This window comes from Oikopleura dioica, chromosome PAR (genome assembly GCF_907165135.1).
Source record: "Oikopleura dioica chromosome PAR, OKI2018_I68_1.0, whole genome shotgun sequence".
NCBI classification, from domain to species: Eukaryota; Metazoa; Chordata; class Appendicularia; order Copelata; family Oikopleuridae; genus Oikopleura; species Oikopleura dioica.
In genome coordinates this window covers 4184011-4196302 of record NC_137293.1, presented here as the reverse complement: position 1 = coordinate 4196302, position 12292 = coordinate 4184011, and the positions used below count along the sequence as shown (strand labels likewise).

The window sequence follows — 12292 nt, the reverse complement described above, 5'->3', positions numbered from 1 at the left end:
AAAGCTTTTTTTTCTGAAATGAGTCATTATAACCTTCAAAAACTTCAACGAGTACTTTTTGTTCGAGAGTCATTTTTGTATATTAAAATATAAGAAGGATGACTTAAGGGTATACATGAACGGTAAGGGAGAACATATTAGTTAACATCCAATCGCTGAGGACAGTCAAGTGCTTTGAGAAGTCTGTTGAAAACTTTCTTCGATCTTCGGACATCATCGACGATTTTCCCATTTCTTCGGTATGCTCTTCTGTTTTCCTTGAGATCAATTCGATCGAGGCAAACTTTGTGGTCGTAATATTCCATGGTCGAGTCCATAAGCGACACGAAGCTATCACAGATGTCGGTTCCGACTTCTGGGATGGTCCATTTTTCTGTGCCAAACGGAGCAGTTGTTGGATTTTCACAGGAATCGAACGTGTGCTCGTAGAACCAAGAGAACCGTTCGGTGACTCGGCGGAATTGCTTCATCTTCTGCCCTGGTCTTCTTGTGCTTGCTTCGGCCATGGTTACTTCAAGAAAATCCCTCAGTTTGGTGTATGAGTAGATCATGTGATTGCTCGGTGTATCGTCGATTGGATCCAAGCTCTCAACTTCGATATCGGAGATTTCTGTTTCGACGACTTGAGCGTCTCCGATATCGAGATTCTCGATGAAATCCTGGATTATTTGGCCGGTCATGTCGACGAGGACATCTGAGTCGTTCGTCTCTCGTTTTCTTCTACCAAAAGTGCCCGTAGATGTCGTGGTGGCGGACGTTTCATTGACAGGGACGAGGTACTCGCGGATGAATGCAGTTGACTCGAAGGAGTACCAAACTCCATCGCCGCTGTTTTTATCATCTGCGATCGCAAACGTCCATTTTCGAGACATTCTTCGTTTCAAAGTTGCTCCCTTTTCATCTGTAACAGCCTATAAATTATAGGCTATAATGAAAGTAAAATCAATTATGGAAAACGGTCTTACCCATTTTAATGCTTGGGGATTATACTTGAGCAGGCGATTATTCAAATACCAAATTGCATCTGAGACGTCATAAAACTTGCAAAAGACTACTGCTCTTGTTTTGAAATCCTTCCAAAGGCGAGTCGATGGCTCTGATGGGCAGTCTTCTCCGTTAATTGCTAAATCGTAAGGTAAAAACGATAGTTTTTAAAATTGTCAATCCTACCGTAACTATCATGATTGCGATTTTCCAATTCGTTCCCTCGAAGCAAGCAGGTAGAAGCTCCATCAAGCATGAATTTGAAGCAACCAGGAGTATCGCGACATCTTCCAGCGCATTGCTTTCTAAAACTGAGAATACCTACGTTGTCATCATCGTTGAAAGAATCCGCATAGTTGGAGAAGGGGGTCAGTTTGTCTTGCGATCCAATGTTCCAAGCCTTCATGAAAACGGTGTTGTGCTCTTTGTATGGCCAAACGCACACCGGTTTGTTTTCAGTGAAGCTGCAGGTCTGATCGTCACGGACTTTAAGATGATGAATGAAAAAGAGAATGGTAAAGCTGTCAATTATTACCTGGTGAAATGGAAAGTTGGAAGCCACTGTGATTAATGACACCATCACTGATGAAAGTAATGCTCATCGAGTTGCCGGGAATGAAGACTGGTTCACCGGGCACAAGATCTTCGAATTCCGCCCAAGACTCGGGCTCGCCCCAGTAGTCGTCGGAAAAATAGTCGTCAACGTTGTTGAATCGATTGCAGAAAGTCGAGTTGTAAGTTGAATCTCCATTCGTAATCGTCAATGAGTCCCAAACGCAACGAGGGTTTCCTTGGGGGAAAGTTTGATTATTCGAGAAAAATATGGCGGTGATCTACCTTCAATGTCGAAGTACGTTGTATCGATTCGGAAGCTATCTGCGCAGTCATCGTGGAAGTCCCATTCGCAAAAAGCATTGTATGGATAGAATTTCGAGGAATCGTTTGACGCGGCAAAATCAATAGGTGAGAAAATCTCAACACTTTTGATTTCGTCGTTGAACTCCGTTAATCCTCCACAATCGAAAAATTCGTTGCGACCACTTTCATCTCTTCTCGCGTTTGCTGCAGCGATGTTTAAAAATCGAAATATTTTCATTTTCAAGAGTTCGAAGGTTCATAACAAGAGCAGGCTCTTTTTATAAGGATAGTCTTAGTTCGTGGCTTTGCGGAAAAAATCTGGAGATTTAGGACTCCCGAAGAGGAAGGAAACAAGGTCTGTCCACTTTTCTTAATCCACGAGTCGTTCCGACAAGATATGCGATGAATTCACCATTTTTTCTCGAATGAAAAATTTTATTGTTAAAAGTTTTTATTCGTATCAAACAGGAAGATCATATTTTAAAATCTGAAGAATATGTAAAGGAACATCAATCGCAAAAATAATTTGTTCATTTATCAGAAGATCCTTTCTTATCTTCCATCGCAAAAGTTCGCCCAAAGACGGAGGCTCTCGTTTTGACAAGAAAGGAAAATATTTTCGTGAAATATTGAATAAACAGGTAGAATGAAAAAGCTTCGTTAGGATTTTTCTTTGCTTCGTTTTTGTCAGAAAATATGACGCATCTTCTAGCAACCCTAAAATATACAGTTAAACAAGGGTCAGAAGAAAGCTTGCCTAAGGACAGCGACACCCTTATTTCATAAATTTACCTTGTTGAAAAATATCTTCGAATTTCCTCCCAAATTTTTCCGCAGACAATCCTGAAAACAGTCCATCGACGCATTTTAAATTCTGACAAAAATTGAGCTCTCTGAAAAAGTAACCCCAGAAGGTGGCAGAAAAATTCTTCTCTAAAAAGTCATCGACCCATCTCAACCCTTTTTCATAAATTCCAGGAGTGTCTCTAGAACTCGCGAGCCGATGGAGAAATTGGTGAAAAAGCTCGGCGGCTTCTGAGTGGCCCATGATTTTTATGAAGGAAAGGAGAGCGAGGATGGATGCCAAAAAAGGTTGAACCTTCCCACATTGCGGTTTAGTGCATTTTGTGTTTGCCCACTTCATAAGTAAAGATGCGCATATTTTGATTTCTTTGATTGTGAAAAAAGTATCTGACTAAATCGAAAGATATTTTCTTTTTCGCATGATTCAGTTTACGGACTTTTAAATTGAAGCGTCGTGTCTTTTTGTTTACATTAAAAGCAGTTATTATTCAAGTACGATCAGGTTATTTTGATTTTCCAGCTTCAACTTGAAAGCTTATCATAGCGGGAAATGCGTGTCTGTTTTTACACTTGGCCTTGTGGCCAGCAATTTTTTGATGAACATTCTAACCAACGTCGTCTTCGACAAGTTCTAAAACCTTTCCCAGGTCGAAGTGTTGTGTTTACGATAAGAGGATTCCTCCACGAGTATTTTTTTACATGACGAGGACTTCTTGAGCGCTCATTAACACTCTCTAGCGCCTCCGTGCGCAACACATAAAGAGAGTAGGGAAAAGCAAAATATTCAGAAAAAAAATGAAAATATTTCAATTTTTTACCATCGCAGCGGCAAACGCAAGGAGGGATGAAAGTAATCGCAGCGAGTTTTCCGATTGTGGAGGACTCACTGAGTTAAGCATGGATATGAATAGTGTGGAGATTTTCTCGCCAGTTAATCATACCATGTCTGACGATTCCTCTATTTTCTATCCATCCAACACTTTCTGCGAATGGAATATTCAAGATAAATGCGCCGAGAGCTTTCGAATCGATACAACTTACTTCGACATTGAAGGTAGATCACTGCCATATTTTTCTTGAATAATCAAACTTTCAAGAGCACCATCGTTGCGATTGGGACTCATTGACGATAACGAATGGAGATTCGACTTACAACTCGACTTTCTGCAATCGATTCAAAAACCTTGACAACGACTACTGGGGCGAGCCCGAGTCTTGGGCGGAATTCGAAGATCTTGTGCCCGGAGAACCAGTCTTTATTCCTGGAAACTCGATAAGTATTACTTTCATCAGTGATTCTATGAATCATAGACTATGATAAATCACCGCGGATTCCATCTTTCTGTTACATCAGGTACTGCAGCTTCACGATTATGATTTTAATAGATCTTTTAAAGTACAGGATGATAGTGTCTGCAGCCCTACTATTGACGATACACCGAGCATTCAAATGATCGATTCATTTACCAAGCTCAGGGATATTCTAGACAATACAATGGCCGAAGCAATTACACGTAAACCAGAGCAGAAGATGAAGCAATTCCGCCGAGTCGCCGAACGGTTTTCTTGGTTCTACGAGCACACATTCGATTCCTGTGAGAATTCAACAAATGCTCCGTTTGGCACAAAAAAATGGACCATCCCAGAAATCGGAGCCGACATCTGTGGTAGCTTCATCTCGCTTATGGACTCGGCCATGGAGTTTTACGACCACAAGGTTTGCCTCGATCGAATTCATCTCAAGGAAAACAGAAGAGCGAAACGACGAAACGAGAAAATCGCTGACGATTTCCGGAGATCGAAGAAAGTTTTCAACAGACTTCTCAAAGCACTTGACTGTCCTCAGCGATTGGATGTTAACTAGAATGTATTCATGTTCTTCTAATCATAATTCTTAAATTGCAATAAAAAACATGATTATTGAAAAATTCTTTCCGAAAATTTGCTCTTTAAAAAAATATAGATTCAATATTTTTTTATTTTTCTTCTTTTAGTTTTTTGAAAAAAAGAGCAGAAAGCATTTGAATCGAAACAACTTTCTTTGACATTGAACGTATACTAACTTTTATTATTCCAAGAGTTAACCTATTATAAGAGATACAATTATTTATTCAAGTCAGCCCTCTGTGCATTTATCGGTGTTCTCTTTTTCTCAATAAACAACTCAAAGATTTCAAGTTACAATTATCGTGTCCTGAAAGGCACAACTTGTCTCAGGCGAGTTCAATAGCGACTTTTTGAAAAAGTTTTGGCAGAAGATTTTGCTAAATCTACACTGTAGAAAGCAGTCTGGTTAACCGACTAACAAAATGCTACGCACGCGTAAATTAGGCTCATCAGGGGTTTACCATCTGATCAATTATTGGCGAAATGAATTATTCACTGTTTTCGGCGTGCAGCAAAGAGGATTTCAGCATTTTCGAGATGCACAGTTTTGCATTTATAATTTCGCCGGGATCAGAGGCGTTGAAAAAATGAATGTTCGTTTTTCTGATGGAGACAATCAGTGGACCTGTGGCTGGTAAAAAAACTCTCGAATGTGCTTTTTCTAGCTCGTTTTTTAGTGAAAAAGCGGCTTCTGGAGACGTTCAGAAGGTTCAAACGAATGAGACTGGCGCTGGAATAGAGACGTTTCTCTACTACATGCTACCATCATGTAAATATTACTCCTAAGAGCTTGTTTTTCATCATTTTTTCTAGTCCTCATTTTCTCCCTTCTCGCAGGAGTCCTCTATTGTCTTCAATCCGTCAATTTCAAAAAGGAAACAAAACACATGATGGAGCCGCTCAAAGTCAGAATTCTTCCAAAAGATCCAGAATTAAAATAAATTATCAAAGACATGTTTATTTTCTAAAGTTTTCTCATAGTGACCAAAAAGGCGATCGCAGCGCCGAGCATTTTCCAGTTGAAAGGAGTCGATTCTTCTACTTGAAGATGAGGTTGGATGAGATTCTTGAACCAGCCGTAGGAGACTCCAGCGATGATTCCCATTCGGAGGACAAGAGATATCGTCTGCTTACGGACCATTGCCTGAAAATCGTGAGCTTTTTTTGATCGCGATGAGCTCGTACCTGATAATCGACAGAATTTGCTAGCTCTTGAATAACACCACCAAGTCGGTTCTCGTGGGGCAAGGGACCTTCTGGAACTGGTTTGCCCAAGAACTTGCAAATCGGCTCCCATCCTTCTTCGATTCTCCAAATAAGCAGCTTTTCCTTTGGGCAGTTATTCATCACATACTGATTGTGCATTCTTGGAAAAATTTCCTCAAGAAAAAGATGAAAGGAAGACTCACCTGTATTTGAGTCTATGAACATCCATATTCTCGCCATAAAAATTTCTTGCTTCACCGCCACCACAAAGCGGTCGCATCCAATCCATGTACAAACCCATCGCTCGAGAAGAATGGTTGAAAACCCAGCGATAGATGGTACCGTGAAGGCGCCACCAGGCCATTTCCCGGAACGTTTCTCGTTCAACCTTAGCTTTATAAAAATATAGCTCGTAATTATTCTTGCCTTCAAATGCTTGGTAAGAGATGTCGCCCATTTGTTTTCATCCCTCAGTACGAGAATGACTGAAAAAACGAATCTTCCTTTTGGCATTTATTCTTGCCTTACCTTTAGCATCGGGAAACTGCTTCAAAAGCAATTCCCAGTATGCATTGTGGGGCAAATCAACACAAGCCGTGTACTCATCTGGATTTCCCGGACCAAATAATTTTTGAAGCACTTCATTTGGTTTTTCGCCGTTGGCAATTTTCTCCCACTCTTGCCAGTGCCTGTAAATTGCTTCCGGAGCGTCACAGACTTTATAACCAAGTTTCTTTAAAACAAAATGATCATAAGGTAGCTGATATCATTTCTTACCGTGAGTATAACATTCATGGTCTTCGTCCCAGTTTTTGAATAACCAGCATTTATAACTTGAAGTCCTTCTTTTCCCATTATCAATTTCTCTTTCGAGCCAGTTTCTTTATCTCAGTCTATAAACTTCGGAAAAACGATTAACTTCTCAATACACGGGCGCGCGACTAAGCGCTCAAAACACGGGGTCCAATTATTGGACCACAATGCATTATCCAGCCCCGCGCGGCGCGCCAAATTCAGAGTGTGAAAAACAGCGCTCAGGACTTTTGGCTCTAATTGACGTTTCCGTCGGGTAAAAAAGCTCGTGAATATATTGCTGGAAAGCTTGAACCCTCTTCTATAAAAATAAACAATTGTAAATCGAAAAATCCGTTCCGATTTTTCACCAGAGAACGAAAGAGAAATCTGGCGCAAAACGCCACCACTTTTAAGTTTTCATTCGAAACTTCACAGAGTGGTTCGTTTTTGTCTTGTCAGCTCACATTACAAAATTCAGGTCAAACAGATAACAACAACGGGAATTACACGGGTTCAAAGTCGCCGTGGTCCAATGATTGGACCACGTGCATTGAGAAGTTAAAAAGAGGAGGTGGGTGGTCCATATCGCCGCTAGGGTTGTAGATAAACGTTCTCATTTTGAACATTACAATGAAAAAGATTCGCAGAATTCGTTTTTTTTTTATTTTTTCTATTGCAAGTACCATTATTGGAAATATTCAATTGATTTTCTAGAGGTTTCTCATAGTGAACAAAAATGCGATCGCAGCACCGATCATTTTCCAGTTGATTGGCGCTGATTCTTCTACTTGAAGATGTGGCTGAATGAGTCCCTTGTACCAGCCGTAGGAGACGCCAGCGATGATTCCCATTCGGAGAACCAGTGAAATTGTTTGCTTACGAACCATCGCCTTAGAAAAAGTTTTATGGTTTTCCTCTTAGAAATGAGTAAACCTGGTAGTCGACGGATTCCGCCAGCTCCTGAATAACCCCTCCAAGTCGGTTTTTGTGAGGCAGAGGTCCATCAGGAACTGGTTTACCCAAGAACTTGCAGATCGGCTCCCAGCCTTCTTCAATCCTCCAAACAAGTAGCTTATCCTTGGGGCAGTTGTTCATCACATACTGGTTGTGCATTCTAGAGCATAGTAAAAATTCTGCCTTGGAGCTACTTTTGGTTCGGAAGAAAAAGTGACATGATAATTTTGATCGATCGACCACAAATATGACCGGCCGCTATGAAATTAAGACTTACCTGTATTTGAGGCGGAGGACGTCCATGTTATCTCCGTGAAAGTTGCGAGACTCTGGGCCAAGAAGAAGTGGGCGAATCCAGTCCATGTAAAGACCCATCGCCTGAGCAGCATGGTTGAAGACCCAGCGGTAGATTCCATTGTTGAGTCGCCACCAGCCCATTTCTCGGAAGGTATCCCGTTCCACCTAAATGATCAAAGATGAAGAGCTTTTGCTGTGATTTTATTTTACCTGAAGATGTTTGGCTACTGATGTCGCCCATTTATCTTCATCCCGAAGAACAAGAATCACTAAGAATAAAATTTCCTTCAAGTGCATTTTTTCTCGATTACCTTTAGCATCTGGGAATTGCTTCAAAATGAGTTCCCAGTAAGCATTGTGGGGAAGATCAACACAAGCCGTGTATTCGTCCGGATTTCCAGGGCCAAAGAGTTTTTGGATAACCTCGTTTGGTTTTTCGCCATTGGCGATTTTCTCCCAATCTTGCCAGTGACGGTACACAGCTTCAGGAGCGTCGCAGACTTTATAACCGAGTTCCTTAGCTTTATTATAAGGAAACCTAGTAACTTAACGGTACTTACAGTAAGAATGACATTCATAGTCTTCGTCCCAGTTTTTGAAAAGCCCGCATTGATTACTTGAAGCCCTTCTTTTCCCATTTTGAGTTTTCTCTTTGTCTTGTTTCAGATTTTAGTGAATGAAAATTAGCGCTGGCTCAGCTAATTTGGCGCTCTATTTTTATTTCTGTTCGGACTCCGAACTTCGGAGGGAGTGGGTGGCCTACACCGCCGCTAGGAGAAAAGGCACCAGTATGAATTTATTCCTTTTGAAACTTAGTGAACTGTTTGTTTTAGCCCTTAATTTCTCGCGATAGCATAAAATAAATACAGCTTTAAATAAAAATATATTTTATTGAAATTTGTATTTAAAAAATTCTATTGAATTCGCACAAGAAAAGTAGTTTCTAGACCAGTTTTTGATGCTCTTTCAGATGAGCCCATAAAAAAGCAAATTAATTTAATCTTTGTGCCAAAAGTTATTTTATTTTCACGGGTTTTCTCTCGAAAAACAATTCTTTACATGAGTAGATCTTGAAGTCGCCGAAAAGACAGGAAAAATGGCATTATATTTTGCTTATGTTATATATTTGAACAAGTTAAACACACGAAAAAAAATAAAAGTAAAATCTCTTGTTGTTTGACATCGATGAAATACTGAAATAAACAAAAATAAAATCATGAAGAAATAATTTTTGACGAGTAACATTAAAATTTATTTATCGAATAAGACGGGCTTTAGAAGCAGTAAAAGGGATTTTTTGCGAAATGATTGTGCATTCTGTTCAAAAATCGAAGCGTCTTCTTCACCGCGCCTGAATAGGATCGACAGTCCACCCTCTTTAACCCAAAATCCTTTGTCCTAGCCGAGGGGTTCGAATGTCGATCCTTTCCTTTTGTGATAAGATGGATCTTATCATCAACAGTTAGGGAGCATTTGGCCAAATGACCATCGATCGGATAATTCTTGTCGTAGCACCATTCACTTGAAATATTTAAAATGATATTTTGCTAAAAATCACTAACGGTCTGAGGCTCTTTTTCGGCACTTTGCATTTGGCGAGCAAAGATTTCTTCTTCAAAATCTTGTCATTCCAGCTCATCGGGTCCGTATTATCGAGCAAATACACTGGGTGGGTCTCGTTGGAGTCAGTATGCTTCATTTCGCCCATGCAATCGTTCACGGAGTATTTTTTCTTCTTCGGGCCGATCAACAGTTTCTTGATTTTAGCGTGCTCGTTTGTCGCTTTTTTCAAAACACCCTTTACAAACTCGTTATTAAAGCATTTCTCCTGACATCTTACCATTTTGGGACTCTTGAGCGGCTTCATGATTTTCGCCAGATCAAGCAGTTTCTCTTCTTTCGTGCAGAATTCTGCGTCGCTTGGATTTGGGCTGGATATCTGCAATGTCTCCTTTTTATTTACCCTTGTGATTTTTCGCGCGTCCTTGCAAACTCGCATCGGAACGGGGCCCTTTTTACTTCCACCGTGCTTGCAGCGGAGATAGATTGCCGTTTCACTCTAAAAAATGAAAGGGCCAGAAAGCGAAGGGGTTTCTTACCTCGGATTTCATCGAAAGTCCCATCTGAGCAAGCTTCGAAACCTTGGCCCATTTGAACTTCTTCTCGTTGTATAAAAAGCCAAAAGAAGTGTTGAAGGAGCAATCGCATACTTTGCGGATCAAAGTGTTGTCGAAAATTTGATTGTCTTTGTTCGTCCATCTTCCTGAACAAAAAGGTTAAGACCTTCGAAGCTGGTCTCAGAAAACTGGGCAAAAACCTGACTCAGGCTCTGAAAAGCTTTGAAGCTCCTTTTTCTACAGACAGAGTCGCTTCTCTTTTAAAACCTGTTCTTCAGGTTTTTATTCAGGTTTTTACTCAGGTTTTTACTAAGGTTCTTACACAGGTTTTTACTCAGGTTTTTACTCATGGCTTTACTCAGGGCAATAAAGAAACTTACTGTCAAATGGTTGATCCATGCTGATGTTGACCCATTGATCCGTCAGCCAAACCTGCCAGTAGCCACCTCCATTTTGCAAAACAGGCAAGAATTCTGGATTTTGAAAAATGTTCTCGCAAACATTCTCATCTCTCGCTTCTAAAATAAAGCTCACGTGGTTTGTTCAAAAATACTAAAATATCGAAAAAATTGAAAATAAAAAAACAAGCTAGTTATTTTCGTCCTGAAAAGAGACGAAAAGAAGCAACCGATTTTTTATTTTGAAAAAATATGAAGCCAAAATTTATGAAAAAAGGTGAGTTGCAAATTTTGAGAAAATTTGGAACTGACGATTCCAGAAAGGAGGCTTAGTTATATGGGAAGTGGAAGGGTAATTATGAGCCGTTGAAGTGGAAAATATTCGTGACGGGGTGCGATCAGCCGTGGAAGCATATGGAGATATAAATCATTTTATACATGTTTGGTCTTCTATAGGTAGGAGAAAATTATTTGAACTCTTATATCGGTGAACCCGTCAAAAAGCTAGTTAATTTCGCCTACACTTTTGCCTGTCTGTGATTGAGTGAAATCATGGATCCGGGCATGCGATTGGCTACTCATTTTCACGCCTGGCCGGTAGACGGCCACGCGCCCGTTAATGGGTTAAGGGGCCCGATTGTAGCGCAGGTTTCTCAATTTTTTTTAAGATAGCGAAAAGAGTTAATCGGAATAAAATTGAGGAACCAAGAAAGCCTGTCTGGAACAAGCGTAAACAAAAACAATAAACGTGTTATCAGAACTCCGACTCTCCGCGATGCTCCGGATCTCCATTCGCACAAATCCAATAACATATATTTATCATGATTAGCTGAAAGATATTCTCTGACAACTTGATTGGAACACCGTGACGTTGAATATTTCACAATTTCTGAGGAGAAAACGAAAGCCTAATTGAACACAGATTGAAATTATGCAATAATTTTGCTCGAAAAATTCGTGAAAAATTGAACTTGAATAACTGAACTCGTCAAAGCTCATCCGACCCAGTTTTTTTTTCGAAATGAAAACATCGCATTTCATTTTTTATTTGCACAGAATGCGTGCATTCGTGATTTTTGACCAGAAAACAGTAAAATCTCACGAACTTTGATCCGGAGGACTCACGCTTTCGTCATGTTTGACGTTGATAATTATGCAACGGAATGCTTATAATTGAGAAAATTCGCAAAACAGCGGTATTTGAAAAATCACTTTTTGAAATCATCATGATTCAAGTTGTTGAAAACGTATTGAGCTATTCTCAGGGAAAAGTTGCCGATTTGAAGAATCTTCAGGAATCGTTCTAGAGATAATTTTCTTTTACGAAAAAAAAAAATAAATGCTGTTTCTGTCAATTTTTGCCTAGAACATTTAAAAGTTGCGCAAAGAACAACTCAATGCCCTCTTCCTTCAAGCTGTTGCCTTCCTGACAATCATCGCTCAGTACCTCCGAGACTACGTGGAGAAATACGAGATCGCTGAAAAGGTCCTCCAGCCGATTGACAAGCACTTTGCTCTAGCTCGATCGATTGATGGAAAACAAGTCGAGCTTGAAGTCCGATTTACTATCAAAGATGAGATGAAAGGTAAATGAAACTTGTTGATTTTGATACATTCATTTTTGAAGAAAGTGAAAAAATCGAAGATGAATCAGAAACCGAAGACGAATCTGAAATCACCGAAAATCCTGAAATCACCGAAGAAATCTCTCGAAGCGCTTCTCCCGAGCCACAAATTGACTGATTTTCCTGAAATGTTTTTGGTCAAATAAATGTTTTGCAGGGGAATATCTTGTATTGAGAATAAGTCAACGTCACGGTGTTCCAATCAAGTTGCTAGATAATTTGATTCTGCTGAATTTATCAATTCTCGTTATTGGATTTGTACGGAAAAAGATCCGATAGAATCGTGTAGAGCTCGAGCTCTGATAACGTTGTTGTTTTTGTTTACGTTTGTTCCAAACAGCCTCCATTTTTATCTTGAACATCATTG

The 12292-nt window shown here is 40.0% G+C and overlaps 4 protein-coding genes across 4 annotated transcripts; 1 reads left to right on the top strand and 3 right to left on the bottom strand.

Annotated features, from left to right (window-relative positions):
• Window positions 1–56: 56 nt before the first annotated feature.
• LOC145702608 (uncharacterized) lies at window positions 57–2274 on the bottom strand. The gene is made up of 5 exons (XM_081779845.1): window positions 1822–2274; window positions 1520–1774; window positions 1171–1470; window positions 966–1123; window positions 57–911 (listed from the first exon to the last, which is right to left on the bottom strand). Exons 1-5 carry the CDS (start codon window positions 2078–2080, stop codon window positions 138–140), a joined length of 1746 nt encoding a protein of 581 aa, XP_081635971.1. The 5' UTR covers window positions 2081–2274; the 3' UTR covers window positions 57–137.
• Window positions 2275–3456: 1182 nt separating this feature from the next.
• LOC145704193 (uncharacterized) lies at window positions 3457–4715 on the top strand. The gene is made up of 3 exons (XM_081781633.1): window positions 3457–3700; window positions 3744–4000; window positions 4044–4715. Exons 2-3 carry the CDS (start codon window positions 3961–3963, stop codon window positions 4508–4510), a joined length of 507 nt encoding a protein of 168 aa, XP_081637759.1. The 5' UTR covers window positions 3457–3700; window positions 3744–3960; the 3' UTR covers window positions 4511–4715.
• A 767-nt stretch (window positions 4716–5482) lies between these two features.
• Window positions 5483–8462, bottom strand: LOC145701330 (uncharacterized). Its single transcript, XM_081778551.1, has 11 exons — window positions 8346–8462; window positions 8097–8301; window positions 7996–8054; window positions 7766–7950; window positions 7468–7648; window positions 7248–7424; window positions 6268–6472; window positions 6166–6224; window positions 5943–6127; window positions 5719–5899; window positions 5483–5677 (listed from the first exon to the last, which is right to left on the bottom strand). Exons 1-11 carry the CDS (start codon window positions 8421–8423, stop codon window positions 5498–5500), a joined length of 1695 nt encoding a protein of 564 aa, XP_081634677.1. The 5' UTR covers window positions 8424–8462; the 3' UTR covers window positions 5483–5497.
• A 567-nt stretch (window positions 8463–9029) lies between these two features.
• Window positions 9030–10604, bottom strand: LOC145703627 (uncharacterized). Its single transcript, XM_081781010.1, has 5 exons — window positions 10283–10604; window positions 9885–10048; window positions 9626–9844; window positions 9348–9583; window positions 9030–9306 (listed from the first exon to the last, which is right to left on the bottom strand). The coding sequence occupies exons 1-5, from the start codon at window positions 10299–10301 to the stop codon at window positions 9060–9062; spliced, it is 885 nt and encodes a 294-aa protein (XP_081637136.1). The 5' UTR covers window positions 10302–10604; the 3' UTR covers window positions 9030–9059.
• Between the last annotated feature and the right edge of the window lie 1688 nt (window positions 10605–12292).

Excerpts from the sequence above, each read along its gene's own strand:
- LOC145704193 (XM_081781633.1), top strand. The coding sequence starts at position 3,961 with ATGATAAATCACCGCGGATTCCATCTTTCTGTTACATCAG. Across the intron at positions 4,001-4,043 it reads CCATCTTTCTGTTACATCAG|TACAGGATGATAGTGTCTGC; the intron begins GTACTGCAGCTT and ends GATCTTTTAAAG.
- LOC145701330 (XM_081778551.1), bottom strand. The coding sequence starts at position 8,423 with ATGGGAAAAGAAGGGCTTCAAGTAATCAATGCGGGCTTTTCAAAAACT. Across the intron at positions 7,951-7,995 it reads CAGTAGCCAAACATCTTCAG|GTGGAACGGGATACCTTCCG; the intron begins GTAAAATAAAAT and ends TTGATCATTTAG. Across the intron at positions 5,900-5,942 it reads GTTCATAGACTCAAATACAG|AATGCACAATCAGTATGTGA; the intron begins GTGAGTCTTCCT and ends AATTTTTCCAAG.
- LOC145703627 (XM_081781010.1), bottom strand. Across the intron at positions 9,584-9,625 it reads CGCTCAAGAGTCCCAAAATG|GGTGTTTTGAAAAAAGCGAC; the intron begins GTAAGATGTCAG and ends GAGTTTGTAAAG. Across the intron at positions 9,307-9,347 it reads CCGAAAAAGAGCCTCAGACC|TGAATGGTGCTACGACAAGA; the intron begins GTTAGTGATTTT and ends AAATATTTCAAG.
- LOC145702608 (XM_081779845.1), bottom strand. The coding sequence starts at position 2,080 with ATGAAAATATTTCGATTTTTAAACATCGCTGCAGCAAACGCGAGAAGA. Across the intron at positions 1,775-1,821 it reads AACGTACTTCGACATTGAAG|GAAACCCTCGTTGCGTTTGG; the intron begins GTAGATCACCGC and ends CTTTCCCCCAAG. Across the intron at positions 1,124-1,170 it reads TCGCAATCATGATAGTTACG|CAATTAACGGAGAAGACTGC; the intron begins GTAGGATTGACA and ends CTTACGATTTAG.